The sequence below is a fragment of the Oenanthe melanoleuca genome, chromosome 9 (assembly GCF_029582105.1).
Source record: "Oenanthe melanoleuca isolate GR-GAL-2019-014 chromosome 9, OMel1.0, whole genome shotgun sequence".
Lineage (NCBI taxonomy): Eukaryota > Metazoa > Chordata > Aves > Passeriformes > Muscicapidae > Oenanthe > Oenanthe melanoleuca.
The window spans coordinates 6,302,939-6,327,544 of NC_079343.1; the positions used below are offsets into that span (position 1 = coordinate 6,302,939).

At 43.3% G+C, this 24,606-nt stretch overlaps 1 protein-coding gene and 2 non-coding genes across 8 annotated transcripts; all 3 read left to right on the forward strand.

The window, feature by feature from the left end:
• Nucleotides 1-3,291: 3,291 nt before the first annotated feature.
• On the forward strand, nt 3,292-24,585 carry ATG16L1 (autophagy related 16 like 1). 6 transcript variants are annotated; one of them, XM_056498838.1, is made up of 19 exons: nt 3,292-3,844; nt 4,874-4,967; nt 7,161-7,266; nt 8,710-8,783; nt 8,973-9,224; nt 10,099-10,164; nt 12,342-12,428; nt 13,167-13,223; nt 13,423-13,470; nt 14,170-14,272; nt 16,249-16,354; nt 16,474-16,544; nt 18,022-18,093; nt 20,015-20,135; nt 20,950-21,055; nt 21,643-21,792; nt 22,189-22,236; nt 22,601-22,702; nt 23,102-24,585. In XM_056498838.1, exons 1-19 carry the CDS (start codon nt 3,730-3,732, stop codon nt 23,193-23,195), a joined length of 1,872 nt encoding a protein of 623 aa, XP_056354813.1. In that variant the 5' UTR covers nt 3,292-3,729; the 3' UTR covers nt 23,196-24,585. The 6 variants fall into 6 exon arrangements, with proteins under 6 accessions (XP_056354813.1, XP_056354812.1, XP_056354817.1 ...); XM_056498837.1 differs by having other exon boundaries at nt 3,293-3,844; nt 12,339-12,428; XM_056498840.1 differs by lacking the exon at nt 13,423-13,470 and having other exon boundaries at nt 3,296-3,844.
• On the forward strand, nt 14,481-14,752 carry LOC130257113 (small Cajal body-specific RNA 6). The gene has a single exon (XR_008841254.1). It is a non-coding gene; the product is annotated as a small Cajal body-specific RNA 6 (non-coding RNA).
• Nucleotides 16,904-17,166, forward strand: LOC130257111 (small Cajal body-specific RNA 6). The gene has a single exon (XR_008841252.1). It is a non-coding gene; the product is annotated as a small Cajal body-specific RNA 6 (non-coding RNA).
• Nucleotides 24,586-24,606: the final 21 nt, after the last annotated feature.

Here is a 24,606-nt window from a genome sequence, read left to right on the forward strand (position 1 = left end):
CTGTCATGTTTCCCATAAGTCTTCTCTATGTTAGAGTAAACAATTCCAACTGTCTGAGTCTTTCTTCTGGATCAAATCTCCCATATACATTTGTCATTCCTGCTAGGCTACTCTGACATTCTCAATTCTTCCTGAAATGTGCTGGCTAAAGCTGGACATGTCTCCACCAGAAGTCCTGCTTTTTCCTCTATGGATATGGAGTGCAATATTCATTGGAGGCACAGTTTTTGCTTCTCACTGCAGAAGGAGCTTTCTGAAAAGCAGGCTAATTTGTTGGAAGTCTGAAATTTTTACTCCTGATTTAGAGTGCTGAACAAATTGCCAGATTTTGATGCTGCTGGTGGGAGAAAGGTGCTTCAAGTGAAAAAGCCACTTTCAGCCCAGAACAAGCTGTTTTGTCACGTGTTCTTACAGTTCTTGTGGATATAAAAGGAGAGCAGGATGACAGATGATGACATGGAGCACGGAAGTGCTATTGGAAACGCTTCCAGAAATCTCAGATATATTTAAGAATATTGTATTGGAGTGGAAGAAGCATTGTTGGCAGATACTGTAAAGAAAATCAGGATGTCCTGTCCACTACAGAAATTACAGATTACAGAAAGGTGGACATCTGTAACATAGTGTGATTTTTATAAATTCAAACATATACAGATGACAATTAATTTAATTCTTCCCTTGGAACATTCTAGCAGCTGCTGTAAACAGTAATGTTTGAAGTAATTTATTTATCTAATGCTTGAGGACACTTTTTTTTCCCCCATGTAATTTCTACTCACACTGATTCTTTTTCCTGCCCTGCTGAAAGAAATAGGGACAATTATTTTCCCTCCCAGTTTTGTGAGAAAAGCCTGCTCTCAAAAATGAGCTGAAGGATTTTTTTTGGAGCGGACAAAAAAAGCAGGGGATTGTCAGTTTCAAACACAGTGAGGCAGTTTGGGACTGATTATATATTAAAGCCAAGGTAAAAGCATCAGGAGAGGACTTATTGAGTCTGATCCCTGTATTTCTATATCTTTGCCTTTCCCTTTTCCTCATGCTTCAGTTGCTTTCCTTTTTCGCTGCAAAGGATTAAGATATAGAGAAGAAGATTTGACAGGATGAATTTCTCTCAGCACTGCCCTTCAGGAGTTCAGTAACTATAGCTGTAGAATTAGGACTTGACCTTACAGTTGTTACAAACAACCCAGACCCTGAATGGGAAACAGTTACAAAAGTTTTATAGAGAACAATAAAAAATAAAAGGGACAGTGCTGGGAGCGTGGCCAAACGCCAGAGGCTCGTGCACAAAATGGCAGCTCCACCTTTTATACCCCTGGTATCGCATCAGCTTTATGCATATTTATTTTGATTTTACATAGTCTTGCCCCATGTCACTCTTTTTGGTACCCACATAGTTTTGTCACTGCGGTCATTAGGGTTGTCACTGGATGAAGTTCTACTTCTTTTAATGTCATGTCTCGAAGGTTTGGCCAGCAACAATCTGTCCAATGTAAACTCATAAACCCACACTGCAACATACAAAACCATCCTCACAACTAGGCCACTGTAACAACATCAACCACTTTATAACACATATTAATATTAGCACTGTTATAATATTTAACATCAATTCATAGAATACCCTGTGAAAGCTAATTCCCATTAACTTGTTTCTCACGCAGTAACAGGTGATTTTTAGGTTTTTAAACAACTAAATTGATCTTGTGATGTGTAAGTAGAATGAAATAGACTGTGTTCTTACACTTGGCCAAATTAGCTTTATGGAGAACACACAACCTCGTGCAATGTGTATTTCATAAGACAGAGCGGTGCATGAACTATTATTAACTCAGCCAGCAGCACACTCTCCTCCAGTCTAATAATCTAGTGAATCATCTATTTCACGCTGTTACAATTTAATAATTGCATCTTCATTCATTTACTTAAAAGAAAAACAAAGCAATTTAGGCAGTCCAAGACAAAAAGCATTATGAATTCTGCCCAGTTTCTAATTAAATTACAATAATATGGTTACCTAACACATTACTTAGGAAGTTAATGTCAGGAAAATTCACAAACGCTAGAGGTTTATGTCCAAAAAGGAGACAAAGGAGTCCTGAACTTTATCAGAATAAAGGAAGAGAGTCCATTGGGCCATACCTCCGTGCAGTTTCTCTCTCGAAGTTTTGGAGGGCACAGCCTCCTCTTATCCCAAACTCCCGGCTTCCTTCCCCATGGGCTGAGCTGCTGGGAAGGTTCAGCCTTCCCGAACCGCTTTCCACATATTCCCCCTTGAACCTGGCATTTTACCCCGACGTTCCGAAGTTCAGCCTTGCGTAGACCCTTTTCTGTTTCAGAAGCCAAACTGGGCCGGGTAAGGAACCTGCTGCCCAAAGTCAGAAGAGACATTAAGAGCCATTAACACCCATACCTTCACCCACTGAATTTTTGTAAAGACATTAACCCATCTTTCCTATCATTAAGCAGTTGAAAGTAGAGCAATAGAGCGAGCTGTTACGGATTTTTACATTTACCAGAGAATGTGGTTTCTTTGTGAGGCTGGCCAGAAGGTGGGAGTGCACCGAGGGTTGCATAGTAGTTTCTGCCGTGTTCCAAATTAAGTAGTTTTTCCAGAAAGCCTCAAGCTCCATTTCATGTCACCACCACCCTCCTTGAAGGCTGAGCTGGGGCTGTTCAGCCTCGGGCGGGGCCCCCATCCCTGTGTGTCCCTGTCCACAGGGAGGGCTCAGAGAGCCCAGGCTCTGCTCCGGGGCTCCAGCAATGGCACCAGAGGAACGGCCAGGGACTGATCCCAAGAAGTTCTCCCTGCACAGGAGACAGAACTTCTTCCCAGGACAGTGCCCCAGCCCTGAACAGAGAGTGTGGGCTGTCCTCACAGGGGATATTCCAGAGTCCTCCGGATACAATCCTATGCCCTGAGCTCCGGGATGGCCCTGCTGGAGCAGGGGGGTGGGAGCAGATGAGCCCCTGTGGGCCCTCCCAGCCTGGCCCCATCCCGGTATTCCGTGATTCCTGGCAGGCGATGTCTTGTGAAGGGGAGAAAAGAGCACAAGGACCACTCAACAAATGGCACTGCAGGTGTGTCGTATTTGCACTCCCTGTGGAACCCTTAATAAATGTTTAACGTTCACTCACAGTAACACTCGTGCTTTAAGAGTGGGAGGCAGAGGACCCTCCCAGCGGGCGGCCTGCGCGCATGCGCCTATACTGGCCTCAACATGGCGGCTCAGGAACGCCCGCAGAAGGCGGGTTGGCCACTATCAAGATGGCGGTGACGCCATTCTCAAGATGGCGACAGGACCACAGTCAACGTGGTAGCAGGGCCACTCTCAAGATGGCGCCTGCATGGAGGACACAAAATGTCGCGGCGCGGGACCTGCTCGCCTCAAAAAGCGCCTGTTCTCCTGCCTGAGGCGGACCCCGCCTCCGTGTTTGCAGCGCGATCTCGCGGCGCTTGCCGGCCTGGGTACACCTATGCTGGGGTCGGCGGCGCCGGAGGAGGGCGGACGGCATCAGGCAGTAGAGAGGCAGCCTCCGTCGTAGTCGCGGCGCGCCGAAAAGTCGCGAGGGCCCCTGACGTAGCGCGGCGCCATGGCGGGTGTGGGGGCGCGGCCGCGGGCCCGGGCCTGGCTCTGAGGGGGCTCCCGCCGCCTCCTCGCGCTCCCGCCACCTCCCTCCCCCCCAGCGCCGCCCGCCCCGGCCCGCTCCGACCCGGCTGCCGCCGAGATGGCGTCGGGGCTGCGCGCCGCCGGGTTCCCTCCCTGGAAGCGGCACATCGCGGAGGAGCTGCGGCGGCGGGACCGGCTGCAGCGCCAGGCTTTCGAGGAGATCATCGCCCAGTGTAAGCGGGGCCTGGCGGGGGCGCGGCCGAAGTAGCGCTTCTCTTCTCCCTCAGCGATGCCCATCAGTATCGGCAGGGAGACTCTGCTCTGTGGGGAGGGTGTGGAGTCTTCCTCCCTGGAGGTATTCCAGAACTAGATTTTATCCGGTGCCATGTGCTGTGGGGTGACCCTGCTTGAGCAGGGAGCTGGGACCTGGTGACCCCTTGTGCTCCCTTCCAGCCCGGATTATTCTGGTATTTTTCCTCTTCAAAAGTGGGAAAGCCGTGGTGGGACAGGGTCCCCGGGGCCTTGCCCATGCTGTTTTCTCGGGACTGTATGGGACTTGTCTGTAATGACAGGAAAGCTGGAATTTCTGCTTTATCGAGGAAAATACGTAGTTGTTTCAGTTCTCTCAGAGGCTGCAGCGCTTTGTATTTTGGACAGTGATTGAATGTCCGAATTGTCTGCTTAATTCCCGCCCAGTTGCTTGTAGAACCGAGAACAATGGTGCTATTGACCCTGCTCATGGTCTTTTGTAAAATTTGGAGCTATCCAGGGGCCAGCACTCCCTGTTCAGGGCTTTCCTGCCCGCCCCTCTCCTGCCTCAGCTGTGTCAGGATGAAAGGGGGGGTCTCACACAATGGAGGGGAAAGCAAACGGCAGAGCTCAGCTTAGCCTCTCTGCCAGGCCTGTTCTCCTTGTTGCCGTCCTTTGGGGAGCTGTAAAGAGTAAACTTTGAACTCTCTCTGTTTTAGCAGATAGCAATGCATCTGAGCACTTGCTCTCTCTTTCTCTATTAAGCTTTCATAAGACCAGTCCCACACAGCATCTGGATTAATGAGGAGTTCCTGGGGTTGTAGGTGGATGGTGCCTTAACCTGTTGAGATCAAAGAGGAGGGAGAACACACTGATGTGGTGGAGGCTCATGTAGCATTTGGCTGTGTCAGAGTAATTAAAGGAACTAAATCACAGCTAGTGATCTAGGCAGGAGAAGATGGGAATCTGGATTTGCTTTCTGGTTGTCTTAAGTGCTCTTTCTGCTCCTGCAGATAACAAGCTGCTGGAGAAGTCAGACCTTCATGCAGTGCTGGCTGATAAGCTTCAAGCAGAAAAATATGACATGCAGAGCAGACATGAGATCAGGTATGTAACACTCCTTTTTTGTCAGCAGCTGTCTGTTGTACACCTTGTAACCCAAACCACTGTTTGATGCCTCACACAAGCAGTTCCTGGATCCCTGCAGTGACTCGGCACACAACAGATTGAAATTCTGTTGGACTAAATATAACTTGAGTTATGTCTAAGCCTGTGGTAAAGTTACAGTATGAAGTTAGAGTGTGCAGCACTGAAAGATCTGGCCAGATTTGAGAAAGAAGCTGACTTATCACAAACTCATGGAACAGAGGTGGACCACAATGAGCTGCTACTCCTGGTCTGCTTGCCTGCTCTTCCCAATGAGTATGGGATGGTTTAATGTCTTAGTTTCTTTCAGTCTGTGTCATCACATGAAAGGGGAGAACAGAAATAAACTATGATTGTGAAGTGTCAGTCCTGAGTAAGCACCAAGTGCCAAAATGAAGGTGTTTTGTGCCTGCTTTTAATAGGATTTCTTGGGAAGCTTCCTCCCTAACGTGGGAGGAACCCTGTGCAGAAGGCCAGGGTTGTGCTGCTGGTTCTGCTGGTGTTTGACTGCACAGCAAACCCATGTGCCAGAAGCCTGTCTGTTCCACAGGCCAGTTCTGCCCTCAGTGTACCTGAGGGGAAGGCAGGACCAAGGAGCTCAGAATTCCTACTTTTGTAAGAATTTCTTCCTCTGTTGAGGTTCTTTTTGTTCTTGTCCTGAAAGCAGAACCGCTCTACAGCAGGGAACTGTGGGAGCATGTCCAGTTGGGATACAAAACAAATCAATATTAGCAGAGAAGGAAGAACTGCTGGGTTTACAGGAATTGCAGGCAAAACTCCAGCGGGCTGGAGGTAACACCCATGTGAAAGTTTTCAAAAGCTTTCTGATGGCTGCTGTTGTCTTGAACCGTTTCAGTTTACGGGAATTGTGTTCTGGCTAAATGCCAGGTCTAAGAGATGGGGTGAGGCTGGACTAAATGTGCATGAGAATAAAGGCACAAGCAGCATCTGAAAGCAAATACTCAGCTGAACTCTGATGCTGTGCTCAATATATGACAAGTTTTTGAAACAAAATTACTTTTCTAATCCTAGATAGCTGATGAAAACTGTTTTTACTTCCCTCAAGGCCAAGGAGTAGTATCTAGTTCTGGCTGTAGGGGTATGCATGGCTGGAGCTATAGCATGTGTTGGATATTACCACAGGACTTGGCTTCCTGTCTGTTGGCACACATTTTTTTGGAAATGCAGTTAGTGCAGCATTAGTTCAGTGAGGAGTTGGTTGGTTGTTTTTTGAGAAGAGCATTATGTTACTCATATCACTGTGAGGCATTTGGATGGATTTTCTGTTTCCCCCTGGACTGTTACAACACGAAATGACTGTGGAAAGGGATGCAATTACGTGTTCTGTTTGTCTGATATGACGGCGTTGAAGTTAAAATTAAGATTTTTTAAAAAGCTTTAATTCAAAATTTAGCTGTTAATGTGCTCAGAGCCTGTGTGCATATATGCTTTTAAAAAAGCTTGGTTTTCTCTGTTCCTGTCTCTGCTTTCAGAGACGTGAGTGATAAATGTTACACTATAGTTTGGGGCGGAGGGTGATATAAATATTCTGATATGTAAAAATTCAATATTATCTCACAGTAATAGGGTTGAAAATCACTATTAGTAACTACTTCAAAACTTATGCACAAAAAGAGTATAGTCAGGCCAATGGAGAAGTGACTTGTCACACCTGGGACTGTAAACCCAAGGGCTTGGGATTACTCCCTGGTTTCCTGACTTTTGGTTCTGGACTCAGTCCAGACATCTTACCCTTCAAGGTCCACCAGCTCTCTCCAGAACAAATCAGGGTGGTAAAATAAATATTTGTAATTGTTCCAGAAGTTAGAGAGTATGCTTATAAGACTCAATTATCCTCATGCAAATTTAAATAAAGGCTAGTTATCTTCCATTAGAGTTTGAGTTCTGGTTTAGAAATGTACAAAACGTAAATGTAGTCCTCAGGAGAGGTTGCTTTCCAGTACTGTGTGATGGCCTTTTGGCTGGTGAAGAGTGTGTGGTGTGGAAACCAGCTGTGGCTTGGTTTGTTACCAATCACCTGTGTCCCTGGTGTGCAAAGCATCCAAGGGAGGCAATGTCTGTACCCTGGCAAAGGCACAGAAACAACTGGATTCTAGTTTTGGACGTCTCTTCTTCTTCTCTGTCCAATTGCAGCCCAGGACATGATGGCACATGGAACGATGCTCAGCTGCAGGAGCTGGCCCAGCTGAAGATAAAGCACCAGGAGGAGCTGACTGAGCTGCACAAGAAACGTGGAGAGGTTAGAAAGTCTTTTATGTTCTCTGTGGTCCATATGTGGTGTTTTAGGAGCCTGGCCATGATTTTACCAGGCTCATTAATCATCATTTTTTCCTCCTTTCATCTAGAGCCTTTTTAAACTTCCCCAATTTTTGATGATTAAAATCAACCAGAGATGGGCTGGTCTGTAATAGTGTCACCAGAAGATGAGAGCTTATACTGATAGCATAGCATGATTTATAAGTGCTGATTTTTCTGCTTCATTAATAGGGTTTTAGTTGTATTAGAGGAGGAAGGAACTGATCTGGGCCACAGAGCTGTATATGACCACTGATAACTTGAAAAAACTTAGAATGAGTGGGGCATAGGGGGCTGTGTGTGGTTTCAGTGGTCTCACTTTGCACTACTTCTGTGGAAACAAGCACCAGCCAAGGTTGAAAGAGCCATGGTGCTAAGCTGGAAAGGGAGTGCTGGTTCAGAGCCCAGGAGTTCTGTAGCAATGACACTTGGGCCTGGAAGAGAGGAAAAGCCAGGGGATCTTGGATTTGTGTTTTGGGGTATTTTTGACCAGGAGATACGGAATTTCAGCAGCAGAGCTGGGTTTTTAAAAGCACAGCAGTGGACTGAATGAGTCTGGAAGCTGAATGGGACTGCACACTTTCATAGAGAAATGGTGTGAATGGCCTGGAAAATGCTCCTTTGATCATACCCCACTGAGGTGTTGAGAAGCTCCAGCATCAGCAATTCTGAGCTTTTCAAAGAGGAGGCTGTTTTCTGTAGGACATGTGCACCCAGTGGTTAGGGCACTCAGAATACTTTCTTTGCTCCCAACCTGGTGTCCTTAAACCACTTACACAGGCAGGCACTCGTCCCAAAAATCAGTCTTCCTTCTTCCTGGGCAGCTGAGACTGTGCTGCTGGGTAAGCTATGAGCTGGCAGCTGCAGCTTGGCAGCATTGGCCTCTGCCTCTCTGTTCCCTGTGCTCTGCAGGCACTCCACCAGCAGCTTTCTCTGTGAGAAAACTCTCAGTGGCACCTGTGTTCACAGTGTGAGCTGTGTGTCTCCCGAAATGGCTGTCCTGGCCGTGACAGGATTTGTTTCTTGGTTGTCAGTACTCATTTGTTGTTTACTTACTTGACAATTTTTAGTTTCTGTACTGATTTTTCCACTACTAAAAATTTTTCCTAGTATACATTCTGTTTGATCTGACTATTAATGAAATTTTTTGAGGGAAAAGAGTGAGACATCAAGGGACAGCAGCTTTTAGACAATTCATTTTTGAAAGTGGATTCTCTGATTTAATGACCTGTGTAGGAGATCTGCATAGAAAGTTGGGGTAAAAAACTCTGAAATGTGTGATCCATGCTTTTAATGCTAGATTAGTCTGTGCTTGCACTGAAGGCTGCTCAGTGTGTTATCCACTGACATCCCTGCAGTTTGTAATGCAATTTTCCCCTCTCCCCAGCTTGCCCAGTCTGTAATTGATTTGAACAACCAAATGCAGCAGAAGGACAAAGAGATGCAGATGAACGAAGCCAAGTGAGTAAGAAATGTTTTGTCTGTGACCCGACTTCTAATGGAGTTCTTTACTGGAGTTATAATATTCTCTAGGAGTTTTAGCCCAGGGCTAAAAATGCCTTTGTGAGGCATTATGCAAAGAGCACAAGGAAGATGGCACAGGTCCCAAAGGAGGTCCTCATGATTTTGTATGTTTTGTTGCCATTCCAGGATTGCAGAGTATTTGCAAAGGATTTCTGAACTGGAAACAGAGTGCCAGGAATTGCGTAGCAAACTGCAAGATCTTGAGCGAGCTAATCAGACACTGAAAGATGAATATGATGCTCTCCAGATCACCTTCAATGCCTTGGAGGAGAAGCTAAGGAAAACTACTGAAGACAACCAGGAGCTGGTTTCACGTTGGATGGCAGAGAAAGCACAAGAAGCCAATCGTTTGAATGCAGAAAATGAAAAGGATTCAAGGTGAGATCCATGACCTCTGTTTGATAAAATTGATATATTTTTCAGTTATGAGTATAGAGGATAAAACCAGATTTAGTTTTGACCTCTGAGGTCTCTGTTCTTACATAGCACAGTGAGAGTCCAGTACTTTCTTTTTCCAGCCAACACAGACTGACACTTTGTGAAAACATTCCTGTCTTTTAGATGAATAAAACAACATTCTTTTGTTTCTTCAGCAACATTTAACTGTATGCTGAAAATCATAAATCAGGTAGAAACTGTGGGGTTTTGCTGGTACTAGATATGGACTTCTTTTTTTCATATTGCATTATATACTGGTCCTAGTTTTATCCTTTTTTGACTTGACTAACTTCAGTGTTTTTTGGATTCCTCTAGAATGAGCATCTGCCATGAAACTGAGCTATGTAAAACTTACTGCAAAAGTAGTTTGTATTGCTTTTTTTTGTTGCAAAATAATTTTTCTCCTAAATTGTTTCAGCTTGCTTGCCTGCAAACAATACCTGGTGACTGACCTATATTACAAGTCTCACAGTATCTGGCAGTTTTGTTTTAGCTTCACTAACATAATCATTATTTTGGCAAGTTCTGACCCTCCAAGGTAATGCATATTCATATGGATCGTACCGGGCCATAGGTTTACTTTACCTCATTGCCTCACTTGAGTGATCTTGTTCTTTGCTATTCAGTGTAAGAAAACTGCCTCCCCTCCTCAGAGTATCTTGAAAATCAGGATAAAATTAGAGCAGGGGACTGATTTTTTTAATTTTTTTTCTTAATTTTATGAAGCACATCAAAACCGTGCAGGGTAGCCTTTGGAATGGGATTAAGGAAATGTTGTTTTTCTTTTTTAATAACCTTGAGTTCTCTTTCTTAGGAGACGCCAGGCCAGGCTGCAGAAGGAGCTGGCAGAAGCTGCCAAAGAGCCCTTGCCTGTTGAACCGTAAGCAGTCTTGATTTATAGAGTCTCTTTCACCAGTTTATGCCTCAGGTTTATGCAGATGCATGATAAATGGTATCTTTGTTATTCCTAAATTGGGTGATGTAGAAGAGTGTTTGAACTTCTTGTGTAAAGTCAGAAATGTGCAGTAACTCTCCCTACCTGAACTTACAGAAGAAGGAACTCTTTTAGGACTAAAAATAGATACTTGGACTGAAAGTCACAGGAGTGGTTCATATGATCAATATATTTTTGTGCTGAGATATGTGCCTTTGGTCTTAAAGATAGTTTTTCATGAAACTGTGAAGTCATTAAACAATTACTCTGGAGATGCCTGGATTTTAGAATGTTAGACTACAAACATGCTTAAGGATTTCCTGTAGGAACAGGTTCTGAGTGAATTAACCTCAGTGAAAATACATGGCTTCCATACTGGCAGGGATTTATTGTCTAAGGGAAAAACAGTGAAGTACTTTACCTGGTAAGCTGAAGAGAAATCCCTCCAGCCCCTTGGTCTTGCCATGCTGTGTTTGGCTCTGGGTGGTGTTGGATCAGGTGGCTGAAGTGGACAGTGGTAGCTGTGGGTGCTCTGAGCTGGGCTGCATCTGATGCTCTGTCCCTGGACCCTGCTGAGTGGTGCCAGAGCAGCCTGCAGGCTTTTTCTGGACATCTTTCCTCTTTATGTTCATATCACAGAGTCACACTGAGTGCTGTGCTGCAAGCTCTTGCAAAGGACAGAAGCAGTGCATCCCTCTGGAAGGGAGGATGTGCAAAGGGCTGGGAGAGGGAGGAAGGGCATGTGGAAAGGGAGTATGAGACACCCTATAGCATAATTCCTTCTGTATACTATTCAAACTCTGCTTCAGAGATGGCTTTGATTTCTTCTTTCTGATTTTAAAACTTGAGAGGGCTTGTGTTGAGTAAATGTGCTGCTTACTGAAGAGAAAAACTGCACCATTTCAGGGGGTGTGCCCTGGTGTTTATATTTACTTAAAAATACGTTGTTAACATGGAAAGTTCTGCTACACATAGTTTTGATAGCAGAAATTTTAGACTTTTAAAAATAAGTATTGGCAGAATTTGATAATATTTTATTGAAACACCAGCCTGATACATTCAATCAGTGAATATATTTTATGTAGTCTTTTCATGTATACTCTCCTCCAAAATCTTAGAATTGGAAGGGCAGCTATATTCTGAAATGAGAGATTACAAATGGTTTTATCCTTTTAAATGCTTTTGCAGCTGAGTATTATCTGATGGTACAAATTGGTTATTTAAATGCTGAATTTAAACTTCTCTTAAGTCAAATGGCATTAGGTTAGTAAAGTGTGTTTAAAAATAGTTTGTCCTGCAAAAACAGCAGTGGAGGAAAAATCATCATTGAAGGAAAAAATATTAGGCTGTCAGAGCCCATGGTGACTAATGGGGGAAAATCTTCAGCATTAGCTGAGTAACTTAGCTGGATTAATTTATTGTACACGGGTTGGAACCTCACTCCTGTGTTCAGTTGACCACCAACAATAATAGAGTGAGCAAAAACAGTTCTCGCACTTAATGTTGCAGCACCTAAAGTGCAACAGTGTAGAAAGTATCAGGGGTATCTTTGGTGTAGGTGAAGCAGGAGATTTCAGTCAACCTCTTGTGCTTTTTTTTAACACTTGTTTGTTTTGAAACAGCAAAAAATGGTGCTGGTATCACCTATACTTGGTGTTGCAGTAAATCATGTTTTTGTTTTTCTGTAACTGTTCCAGCAAATATCATTCACTCTGTAGTGAAGCCTTGCTCAGGTGGGTTGTTACAATGCTGTATGTAGTTAGTGCTACAGGCTGAAATAGGATGCCTGTAGTAAAGAGAATCTGAAAAGAAGATCTGAAAACAGAAATGGAGATGTGTAAGTCCAGCCCTGCTGTCAGTGAAGTGGAATTGGCAGCTGGAAAGAAAGAAGCTGAAATTTAGTTGCTCTCTGTCTGTTTTCAGACACTGTGTGTTGAGTTACATCTCTGGCAGTGGCAGTTGCATCAGTGTGTGTTATCTGGATCTACCTGTGTGTTGCTGCAGCTCCATAAACCTGGAGTGCACTGGCCATGGACACGGACAGGCCCTGAAATAGTGCCATTTTGTCAGTTCATGCTGTCAGTGGCTGATTGAAAAAGAGGTGTTTTCTCTCACTTCAGCAGGGATGATGATATAGAAGTGCTCGCAGATGAAACCTCTGACACAGCTGAGGAAACCTCTCCGGTGCGAGCTGTCAGCCGGACATCCAGGTTTGTGACCAAGAGATTTTTGTAGCATGTCACTGAGGAAGAACAAAGGGCATAGGTAGAGCTGGAACAGTGTTGGGAGTGTAACTTAGGTTTCTAGTTGCCTTTAGGTGGAGCACAGTTTAGTGCCTCTAATAGAGCAGGAAACTCATGTGCTGTGTTCTCTGTTGCCATGCTTTAGATCTGCTGGTTTTCCTTTGCTGTTTTAACTAAATTACCCTAGTGCCTGAAAAGTCTTTGTTTAATCTTTAAAGCAAATGTTTAAAAACTATATAGTTAATAACATGGGTATTGCAATGCCTGTTGTTTTATGTCTCCATTACTCTACAAGATGTCAATGTGTCTTTGCAAATAGTTGAGTTTATCTGAAACACTGAAAATAATCTTCCCCTAGATTAAAGCATCTTGTTCTTTCTCTAAAATAGCAATGAGTGGAAAGTAAGAGGTAGTTATGTGAGATCACGGATTAATTTGATTGAAACTTTAGACTTGGCCAACTGTTCTATCTAAACCCAGCAATTGACAGGTTGAGGGACATTGAAGAAACTTCACCCACAAAACGTGTTCAGTTGTAGTTACTGATGACTTTTGTACTGATGCCTGCCTTGGTGTTCTCTGTTTCTGGGCTGGGTCTGAGGGGAGGGAGTCTTTCCAGATACATGTTGCTATGAAATGTGTTTGTATTGCTCTTTATGTGGAGAAGCTATTCACAAGGTTTAAACCTGTCCTCCCCTCCTTCAGTAAGCGACTCTCCCAGCCAGCTGGAGGCCTTCTGGACTCTATCAGTAATATCTTTGGGTAGGTTAGAACACTTTCACCTCCTTGTTTTGTTTATCGGTTTCAATGTACACCAAAATCTTGGTGATGCAGGGAATGCAAACAAATATTTTCAGCCTTCCTTCTAGCTTCTGCCTTTCTTTTTTTTTTCTTTTTTGTTCTCCTCAACTTCCTGTTTCTTCCATCTTGCCGTGTGCTGACCTCTGACCTTTCCCTCCAGTCTGTCTGAGTCTCCCCTTTTGGGACATCAGTCTTCTGATACTGCCAGGTGAAAACATTATCCGCTCTTAGTCCAGCATGTGATTGTATTCCATTGAAGTAACATGGAACCCAGCTGCATTGTGCTGATTAGGTTCTGCAGTTGATAACTCTGCTTAGAAGATATTTACAGTGACAGAGGCAATGAGCCTCTCTTTGTGGAGAGAATACATGGGGTTTGCTCTTACTTTCCACTGCACTTTGCTCATTTAGTAGGGTTATTTAAAATAAGTCATTGGGTTCTGTGCTTAGTCTCCAGAGTGGAGACAGTCCTAAGCTAAGCTCTGTAGTAGGTGGTGTCTCTGCATAAATGAAGCAGCCCAGGGGCTTTGGAACAGAGCATTTTGCTGCCTGGGATGTAGTGCTGAAATGGTGTTGAGTCTTCCTAGACATAACAATGGAGCTGAAGCCAGTCCCATGTTTTCTTTCTAGTGAAAACATTAAAACACTGCTCCAAAACGAAGTCAGCAATCAGTTCAGGTAACTCATGTGGTGGACTGTGAAATATCTAAAGCCACAAGTGAATATAGTGTTACAGAAGGAATGTAATTTTTGAAAGATGGGATTAAAAAATAGATGTTGTAAGCACCTTCCCCCAATTTTTACTTTCTGTACAGAGTAGTTAATTAACAGGTACAAATCAGGATGAACTCAAGAGAAACAGTGTTAATTTCTCATTTTAAAATGTTTATACTGTGTTTCATCTCAGGAGGCGTTCTCTGTCCTCACTCCCTGCACCCCAGGATAATGCAGAGCCACATCCAGGTGCCAGTAAAGAAGTGAGAGTGCCCACTACTGCCATATGTGTCTTTGTGAGTACAGAAGGAATTCTCTACTCTGCCATTCTTTGTCCTAGTTTTGGAGGAAGAGAATTCTCTATGTGGGAGCTGATATCCTGAGACTCTTCTTACAGCACTGCCTAACAGGAAGGAGTTCTTGGTTTGGTAGAAGCATTCATTCCATTCAATTCTTAGCCCAGATGTTTCTCAGAGCCAGTGTGCTTGCTGTCTGTCTTACTGAGGTCGATGATGACAAAGAAGTTTTCTGAGGGCACAGGGAAATTCCACCCCATTACCTCCTTGGCTCCCAGCAGTCTCTATTCTATCATGCCATAGTAGAGCTGTGATTGAGGAAGAGATTGCTGACAGTATGGGATTAATTCAGTTCCAGATCTCCACAGTAAAGGGAGTTGTGGCACCAAATGTAATCCAACAAACCTAGTGAAGAGGAGCTCATGGGTGTTGGGGTGTCCTCATTTGCTGTGCATGATCAAAAGTTTTCAAGCTGAGACCTCCTTTATGTGTTCTTTGGCCTCACAAAGCCAAGCCTAAGTTTCTGTGCAGGGCATTGTCTTGTGACTGAAAAATGATGTTGTCTTGTAATGCAGCTGCTTGTTTGAATATGTCTCTGGAACTTTCTTGGGCACTCCAGAGCTGGATGTGGATTTTTCGTGGGTATTAAATGACTTATTTTCTTCATCCAGACTATCAGTGTGGCTCACTGCAGCAGGGAGGCATGTGCAATCTTGCCTGCCCCGTTACCATATTCTGTAGTGGAAGTTGTGGATGGAGGGAGTAGCAATATTACTTCAAGTGAGAATAGGATCATGACTGAAATGGCATCTGGAGCTGGCTTGAATAGGGGCATCAGGGGAGGAGATGTACAGCTTCAGCTTCAGTGTTTTGAGCCTAGGTGGAGGGTCAAGACATGTCTAGGTCTGGCAGAGCAATATAGGAATTAATGCAAGGACTCTGTGGCAGAGGTTTGGCAAATGCAGGGAGCAAACTGGACTCACCTTTGGAGAGGCAAGTAGGAGGTGTAAAAGGTAGTCATTTCAGGAATCATTCCCAGACGTAGCTTCTAGGCAAGGCCTTTCACCAGTTTTGTTGTGAATGGCTCCTCTGCATTTGCAGAAAGATCAGATTTGAAGTGTGATTAGCCTTAAATATGAACTGCCAGACCACATTCAAGCAACAAGTTTCATAAAAATGCAAGTTTCTAGAAAAGTTGGTTTTGAAAGAGCAGCTTCAGAAAATACTTAAGAAATAATTAAGATTGTGGTGGTAATACTGTGTGGGTAAGTAGTAAAAAGCTGTGAAATTAATAGAAGAATAAAAAATGAATAAATCTTAAAATCCTCATAGGTTTTAAAAGTTCAAGAATTCAGAACATTAAGGTATGGGAAGCAGGGGTGCTGGGGGGTCTGCATCTGCAGAGAGGAGGCACAGCTGAAGCCCAAGTCCTCTGCAAGCAGGTGCTGTCACACTCATACTGCATAATCACCTGCAAACCCAGTGCATGCAGTGCCATCTGCTGTGCTGTTTCCTAGCAGACCTGCTTAGCTCAAGCCTGACTCAATTGTTCCATGGTTGCATGAGCTGATTGGATCATGTTCCATGGCTGTCTCTAGATGGAGGAATGAAAAGTTACTTTCCTTCTACAGCACATCACCTGTTACTGTTTTTTGTCTTGTCCTTTCCTTATAATTCTTTTTTTTCTGGTATGACTTTAACACCCTAAACTTAGGAAGCATCATAAGGCTTTTGGTAGTTTGTTATTGCTACAGAGTTCTTTCTGCAGTTTTTCCTGATGTGCCTTTATTTTTGCTTCAGATAAGGACACCACCAGCCACAGCAGTTTCAGTCTCTGACTTTATTTCCTATTACTGCTGAAAGATGCACAGCTGTGATTCTGTGTAACCTTTAAGTTCTGTAGCTTTCTGATCTGTGGGTTACGGGTGTGTGCTAATTCCCTTTTGGGTGGCTGTTTTCTTCCTTCCCCTCCTCAGGATGCACATGATGGGGAGGTGAATGCGGTGCAGTTCAGCCCTGGCTCCCGGTTACTAGCAACAGGAGGCATGGACCGGAGGGTTAAGCTTTGGGAAGTATTGGGAGGTAAGCATTTTTGCTTTGGGGTATGGTGGGATGCTAAATAGAGTTGTATTTGGGGTCACTTTGTGTCAGCTTCTGTTCCAATCCATTGCTCAAGTTTTTGTTCATCTTTTTCTGTGCAGATAGGTGTGAGCCCAAAGGTTCCCTCTCTGGCAGTAATGCTGGGATTACAAGCATAGAGTTTGATAGTGCTGTGAGTATCTGTGCAATATCCACTGTTTGGAATTGGGAATAAATTAATGGAATTATGTTGTTCTCTGCTATCATTTACATTCTAATGGAAAAGTTACCTAAGAAATGAGTTAAAACATGAACGTAGCTGAAAGTAGTTAAAATTGTACAAAAGACCTTTATTTGGTAAGATGCAGTCTATAATTCTAATCCTTACTTTACAATTCAGATGATGATATGCAGCTCAGACATTGGCTGTTAGGGATTTTTGTTTAAAGTAAGAAATTAGCTTTCCACTGAAGCTGGCATAACAGCACAGAAGAAGCAAATACACTGAGGCTTTATTTCTGTGAAGGTTTTTTTCCATAAGTGCTTTACTGAGGTCTGTGATGAATAGTAAAAGGTCTGATTATCCCAAGACTTGCAGTTCCATGCCCTCTTCTCCCAGCAGTTTCTCCCCAGCCACAGCACAGCAATGGTGTGGCTGGCAGAGTGTTTGCTGACAGTGTGAGATGTGCTCAGGTCGTGTTCACCTGGAGCAGCGGAGACATGACTGGGATCAGCATCCAACAGTTCTGCTTGAAGGAGTTCGGGGTCTTGGATTGGTCTAACTGGATATGTGATCTGACTTTTCTGCTGAGACCTCTTCCATAGCACAAAGCTGATGTAATTTCTGCCAATTGGTGATTCTATGTGCTAAATTATGATATACACCCAAGAGGATCCTTCTTTTGGACACTGACCAGCTCATTAGATGTGTGCTGTTAATCTGCAGGAGAAACTAGTCCTGAGGTTTGGCAAGTTACTTGAACACATTTGCAGTGAGAATTGCCGGGGTGAGATGCCAAAGGATTGCAAGGATTCAGGAAAGTCTTTTGTGATGGACAAGAGTGCAAGCATAAATTTTGTGGTGGCCATTCTCCATCATGGGTGACTTGTGGGAGCCCTTAGTCTAAAGCCATGAACAAGTTGGTTTCTCTGTCATCAGGCAGATTTCATTTTTGAAATCTTAGCTTAAAATGCTAGAATTTCAATGAAAATGGTAAGAATCAGGCTAATTCCACTCTGAGACCCTTCTAAGCAGTGGGAATAGATGATGCAGGGCTTTTTTCCTAGGGAAAAAAACACAAGAAAACAAAAAAGAGGGGAACAACTGCACAGCAGATAAGAGTGAACTAGAATGCATTTTCTCAGCAGAAGGGAAAGATGAATGTCCTTTTTCTGGTCTGGTTTATTGTTATGATTGGTATACGTTATTCTTGTTATAATCTATAGCCATGATTCTACAAACCCTCCCATTTTAGTGAGAAGCAGGTGTCATAGTCCTTTGGGAAGGGTTGCATTAGCTTTCCATACTGGCATTTGCTACTGTGGTTTTTCCTTTCTTTTGACTATATATAGAATAGCACTAATATGGTTTTAATTGTTTATTGGAAATACTTGAATTTGGTTTGCATATTGACCAACAGAGGAATTTTAAAGGCATCTTGTGTTTTCAGGGTTCTTACCTCTTAGCAGCTTCAAATGACTTTGCCAGCAGAATCTGGACAGTTGATGACAATCGATTACGGGTGAGTCTTGTGAGGCAAGGCAGTGCATGGGTTGTTTCTGTCTTGTATTCCCAGTTTTGTCTAATGGGGACATAGCGATTTTGGAAGCTGGGCATTTACAGACACTTTTAGTAGTTCTTTTTACATTACAACAAGACCTCAAATACAGTGTTGATCTCCACACAGTCTTGCAGGAAGCTCCAGTGTGTATTTTCCCAATACAACTCCCCACCAGAAAAACCTTGCCACATAAAGTGTGTGTACACTTGTGTACCCCTCTGGGGAACTTTAAATGCTTCTTATGTTTTATGGAGAGCCACCTCAATGTTTCAGCCTCTTGCAAAGGACAGACTGCTGAAAAGGGCTTGGTAGAAGACAAAGAGGGACTTTTAAGTCAGAAGCAGCATTCTTGAAAAGGAGCCCTCTGCCTGGCTGTCCAAGGCAGTAAGCCTCACCATGTTGGACATCATCCTCAATATCTTTTGAAAAGTTCCTGCTTTCTTCCCAAATACTTTGTACTCATATTCTTCTCTAATACTTGGCTCTGATTTGAAAATAATCCTCTGATAGACCAAAAAAAAGCTTCACAGCTTTCAAAAAGCTTTTTTTAATTGTCATTTCCTATGTACACTTTTCTTCAACTTCTTATTTTATTAAGATGCTGCTTTGACGTTCAGATCTTCTGACATTTCAGTGTTGGTTATAACCAACAGATGCACTGTAATTCATTGGGTAGTTCTCAGTGTGGAGATGTCAAGTCTCAGGAAAGTGAAGAAAGAGTATCAGTTCTTTTGCACCATCTCCTTGGCTGCAAAATCTACTATTGGATGTGAATTATAGTGAATGCAATTTTAGCAGACCTAGATTACTCACTGCAAAAGGTTAGTTGCATCTGCAGACATTTTCACAATCTTCCTGTAATTGCTTGGAGTGCATTCATTGTTTCTGAGATGAAATAGTGCTCTCTGTTTCAAGTGTGAGCACTGTGGACTTTTCATGGCTTACACATAAGCAGGAGGTAGTAAAGCTGAAATCAGTGTAAACGTTGCCAAAATTCCCTGCCTAAATGTGGATACCTGTATGTGATGTCTGTGCAGCAAGAGTAGAAGAGACATGCACAATGGAAAATAGATCCTTCTTGTTGGAGTTTGTGTTCCTTTCTTAAGGCGAGGTGGTCTTTTCGGGCTGATGTTTTGTGTATCAGTTTTCAGGTTTTTTTCTGAAGCTTAGCTCCCATTTCTTCAATTCTTAAGGGCTTTTATTTTGTTTTTCCCCAAGCCCAGATTGCTTTGTGTAATTTGATACTCCATTGAGTATTTAAAAAAAAAAATCTATCTACAAAGATTTGTCTTGTTTTTTATAACTCTTTAGTAATTAATTGTCTGTTTTGTGATTTAGTATGTAAATGTTGAGCAATTCTAAGTGAATGTGGCTCATGTTTTCAGCCCCAGAGAGCCTTTCTCTGCACTTTAGAGAAGCTGTTGTAGGGAGTTTTTCTGAAATCCCTGGTTATCTCAGCTTTCAGGCTTTAATAACAATTGAGACTTGAAACCCTGTTGTGTCCTTGAGGGAAGCTCCATATGAGAGCAGAAGGGCATAATTCCCATTTTCAGCATGCTTTAACCCCTTGTCATTGATTTGTCCTGCAAGGCCATTTGTCCTGCAGTTGCCATCTGTTCATGAAATGTAGCTGTACAGAGTGTTGAGGAAGGAGCTGGCAGGTTCCTGAGTAACTGGAGAAACTGCAGCAAAAGGTGACCTGTGTTTCTCAGTTCCAGGCTGGACTCTGATATTAACACTCCTTCTCAATGGTGATCTCTGTTTAACTGTAATAGATTTTTTTTTTTTTTTTTTTCTGCCAAGCAATGCAGGAAACATGCAAATTAACAATTTGAGCAAGTGGAAATACTCACTTTTCACCGTGTCAATCTCCTGTCCCCAGCACACCCTGACAGGTCACAGTGGTAAAGTTCTGTCAGCCAAGTTCCTGCTGGACAATGCACGTATTGTTTCGGGAAGTCACGACCGGACCCTCAAGCTCTGGGACCTCCGCAGCAAAGTTTGTAAGGAAACCTAACTTCTGCCTCTCATCCATGTTTTGTGCTTCTACTGGATGCTCCTGGCAGTCTGTTGTCAGATCAATTTCTGAACCTTTTTGCCAGTATAAAAAGCTAGCAGTCATCCCATTTTCTGTTATTCTTTAAGTAACTGAATTCTTTCTGCCTGTTACCTGGAATAAGAAATCCTGTGTGTGCAGGAAGCACTGTTAATGCTATTACACTGAGAGCAGCTGTTTTTGGGAGTGTTCTTTGTTTACCAAGTCTGGGTATGGGTATTTTAGTCTTCCACTAAAAACTTGGAGCCAGGCCAGGTTTTTAACCCTGAAATGGATGGAAGTGTTTCTTGGAAAAAATTTCAACATCTCAAATGAAGGAATTGCTAGGATCCAGGCTTTTCTTTGGGAGTAACACCTTATTTCCTTGGTTTGTCTCCTACTGGGAACTCTTAAACCTGCTTGCACTGAGAGAGCATTTGAGATTCAAAGTTACCTTGATACCTGAATTGCAAACATAGGTCAAGGAGACAGATTCATGTTATTTAACAGCAGCAAATTATACCTGGCTAAATATGAAGTGGAATTGAAGCAGCTGTCATGGGAACATTTAAAGTCCCAGCAAAGGAGATTGAGGAGGGCAGAGAGGTTGAAGACTTAATCAGGATTATTTTAAGACAGTTTGCCCTGTGCCACTCCTTGGGTGCTCCTCTGTGTGGCCACTCTATGAGTGGGATAGGGTTTAGGGATTGTTTTCTGTCTCAATTTTCATTAGTTTGGACCATGTGAATTTAAGTGTGTCACCATTGGTTTCTCCTTTTTAGGTATAAAAACAGTGTTTGCGGGATCTAGCTGCAATGACATCGTGTGTACTGAGCAGTGTGTAATGAGTGGACATTTTGATAAGAAAATTCGGTTCTGGGACATCAGGTAAAACTATTGTAAGAGAGCTTATGGAATAGGAGTGGTTATGGGTTTGCTGTCATGTTAATCTGAAGTAGGGAACTCTTCTTCTTGAGCTTGGCAGCTGGGGAGACTTATAAAAGTGGCAAAAGGCCATTAAAGAGACTGGTTAGTACTTTTATGCTGTTTGGTATTACAGGTTTGGGGGTTGGAGGTTTTTTTGGGGGAGTGCTTTTTTTGTTTTGGGGGATGTTTTTTTGTTGGGGTTTTTTTTTGTTTTTTTGGGGGGTTTTTTTTTTTTTGGAATGCCATTTCTTTTCAGAAAAGACAGCCTGCTTGCTGGTAAATAATTTTAGTCAGTACTTGCTGTTCTAGGGTGGGGTTGTGAGGAAAGTAGTGTTTTAACTGTTTGCTGGAAATGTTATCCACAAGGTGGGATCTAGCTTGGGAAAAAAAAAAAAATGTAAGAATAAACTAGTAATCCTTTTTCTTCTTTTCCACATTGGGGCAAATCAAAGTTCTGCTGCACTGATTTGGCTTTTGGACCCTAGTTCACTGCTTTTCTTTTCTTTTTTTTTTTTTTTTTTCCCCCTTTTCCCTCTTTCTGTCTTTAGGACTGAAAGCATAGTAAAAGAACTGGAGTTGTTTGGAAGAATCACAGCTCTGGACCTGAACCCGGAGCGAACAGAGCTCCTGACCTGTTCCCGTGATGATCTCCTCAAGATCATTGATCTGCGGGTCAGTGCTGTCAAGCAGACGTTCAGGTGAGTGCATTCTTCACAGGAACACTCTGAATTTCTGGACCTTGTATTGTGGGTTACCCTTAGTGCTGGAGTGGTTTTCAGGACCTCTGTGAAGAGAGCAGTCTCCTCACTTTTTTTTCTACATGACGTTCTCTAGAATGTCTAGAAACAGCAAAGATCTGCTCTAATGGTTCTTCTCATGTTTCTCTTTAAAGAAGGTAGCTTGGCTTAGAAGTCTGTGTTCTAAAGCAAAGAATTTCTTCAGGTGCTGTTGAGAGAAGGGTGTGTGAGAAACATGAATTGGGATAAAGGGATGTTGGAGTTTATTCTGAACCATTCAGAAATCCTTAACATTGTCTTTAGTAAGTATCTTCTCTCATAAATGAGTTAACAGTTAATCTGATTCTAACTTTCCAGTGCCCAGGGATTCAAATGTGGCTCTGACTGGACGAGAGTTGTGTTCAGGTAAGGTCAGACATAAACAAGATACTTGATGAATCTTTCCCCAGATAAACTGAGTGATTCCTCATGCTGTGCTGCCCTGGTCCCCAGTTACAGCTGGAAAAACTGGGGCAGAGTTTGTAATTTGTCCAAGGTTTCCTCTTGGTCAAGTCAGAGTGTATCTGTAAATTGATCCAATGTCTTTGAAATGCTCTGATTTCGAGGTCCTTTCACCTCTTAGTATTAGCAGGTGATAACACAACTCATAAAAGACTATTTAATGCCAAGTTGCTTCCTTAGGAAATTTGAATGAAATTATAGTGTGTGTGCTGAAAATTGCTGACTTGAAAATTGTTCTTTGCCTTTTGCACCTGGTCTGATCTCACAGCCCTGATGGTAACTATGTGGCTGCTGGCTCAGCTGATGGGGCCCTCTACATTTGGAATGTGCTTACTGGGAAGGTGGAGAGGACGCTTGCAAAGCATCACAGGTGAGGAAAGTGGGTCATGCAGCCTAGGGTGGAGATAGATCTGGGTTGTGGATCTTGCTGAGCTATCAAAAAGAGAGAGCTGTACAGCTTTGCAACTTTTATTGGCATGTGAGGATTATTAATATGCAAAGTCTTTGTGGATTCATGGCAATAGTCTTTAGATTTAATTAGATTAGATTTGTTGTTATCTCATTAAACTGAGATGATTCTAATAAAGTGCATTCAATACATTTTGAAGAAATTGTGCCTCTCTCAGGCTTATTAAAAGCCCAAGTCTCTTGAGATGTGAAAAAGTGGGTTTTTTATTGGCAATAAGAGTATTATAGTATTTCATTCCAGTGCTAAGTGCTGTTATGGAATTCAGCTTTCTTGTAAACTTACTCTTGCCTTCCCTTTCAGTTCTTCTATCAATGCAGTCACGTGGTCCCCAGCGGGTGCCCACGTGGTCAGTGTGGACAAAGGAAACAAGGCTGTGCTGTGGTCTGAGTTTTGACTGACGGAGGGTGCAAGGCTGTGCCTGGTGCTGCTGCTCTGTGGCTGCACAGCGTGGAGACCCGAGCCCAGATCCATCCAGAGTCAGCATACTGATAAGCACATGGGCTTTGCTTTCCAGAGGGAAGTTCTAAAGCAATGGAGAAAGGAGCCTGAGTCAGGACTTCTCGTGGCCATAACTGCACTGTGGCACTCGGACTCAGAACGGGATTAGCTGTTGTAGATGGAGAATGCTACTTAGTCATGCCTTTACTTGCAGTATCTATGCAGCACGTGGAGCTGAAGATACTAGCGGGATTCCTCACCAGACAGCTGTGCCAAATATCCTGTCACACAAATGTATCTACAGCACTTCTGAGGTGGAAACTTTGGAAAGAAGTCATTGTTTATGCTGACTTAAAGCATGTCCTGTCTCCTGTGTTCTGTTCTGGTGGCCTAGCTCAGGCATGGGGTGAGAAGATCCTGAAATACATCCTAGGCAGTTTGAAGTGTTGGAACACTTTTAAAGGGAGTCTCCCATGGCTCTGACAGCTCTGCCTTTGAGTCATCAACTCAGTTTGGATCTGTTCTGATCCTGACACAGGCTTTCCAGTACTGTCATGTGAACTCATGTGTATCAGTTCTTGAGGCAACGGTTTGTTCTTTAGGACTTCTGCACCCTTATGTTGAAATGCCCTTCAACAGCTTGGGCGTCACAAAGTAGGAGGTTTTTTAATCTTTTTATACCAGAGGCAGTTCGGTTACTGAGTGTGAGAAGAGAGCTAAGCTTTTTGAGGTTGTTGTAAAAGTTGTGCTGCAGTGATAAGGAATGTAGTAATCCTGTGACTTCAGTCCTGGAAGACAGATGTTTGGTCCCTTTTTCTGTTCATCCGTCCTGTCCTGGCGGCTGTCAGTACACGGGGGAGTAGTGGCATCAGATCCCAAATCCATTTTTTTGGTGCTGGCAATTCCAGGCCACTTGCCCCGTTCTTGAGCACACGTGCAATATTCCCATTTGCGCTGGAGCCCTTTGTGGTATGGACCAGTGTCTTAGCTCTGTCCTGTTCTGGCACCCTAAACCATGATGTGACTGAGTGTGAGCTACCTGGCATATCTTTATCCAGCCAAACCTTTCCACATCATCTGGGCCTCAAGACAAGCCACCAGCGTTTTACTGCCTTTTTATTTGCACTTTATTTTCTTCTTTCCCAATAGTGTTTTACCATGGAAGTGTGTTCTTTGGAGGGGCTGGGTTGGGGGAGCTGCTCTGACAGGCTCCCTCTAACCCAGCCTTTCTTTCAGACACTTTCTGCAGAGGGGAATTTAGAGTATATGGGGCAAAATTTTTATTTATTCAGCTGCCCATAAGAACTTGATTGTAAATAAACCTGTGTTCTGCTTTTAAAACCCCACACTGCTCTGATTGATTTATT

Excerpts from the sequence above, each read along its gene's own strand:
- ATG16L1 (XM_056498837.1), top strand. The coding sequence starts at position 3,730 with ATGGCGTCGGGGCTGCGCGCCGCCGGGTTCCCTCCCTGGAAGCGGCAC. Across the intron at positions 16,545-18,021 it reads GCATAGAGTTTGATAGTGCT|GGTTCTTACCTCTTAGCAGC; the intron begins GTGAGTATCTGT and ends TTGTGTTTTCAG. Across the intron at positions 20,136-20,949 it reads GGACCTCCGCAGCAAAGTTT|GTATAAAAACAGTGTTTGCG; the intron begins GTAAGGAAACCT and ends TCTCCTTTTTAG.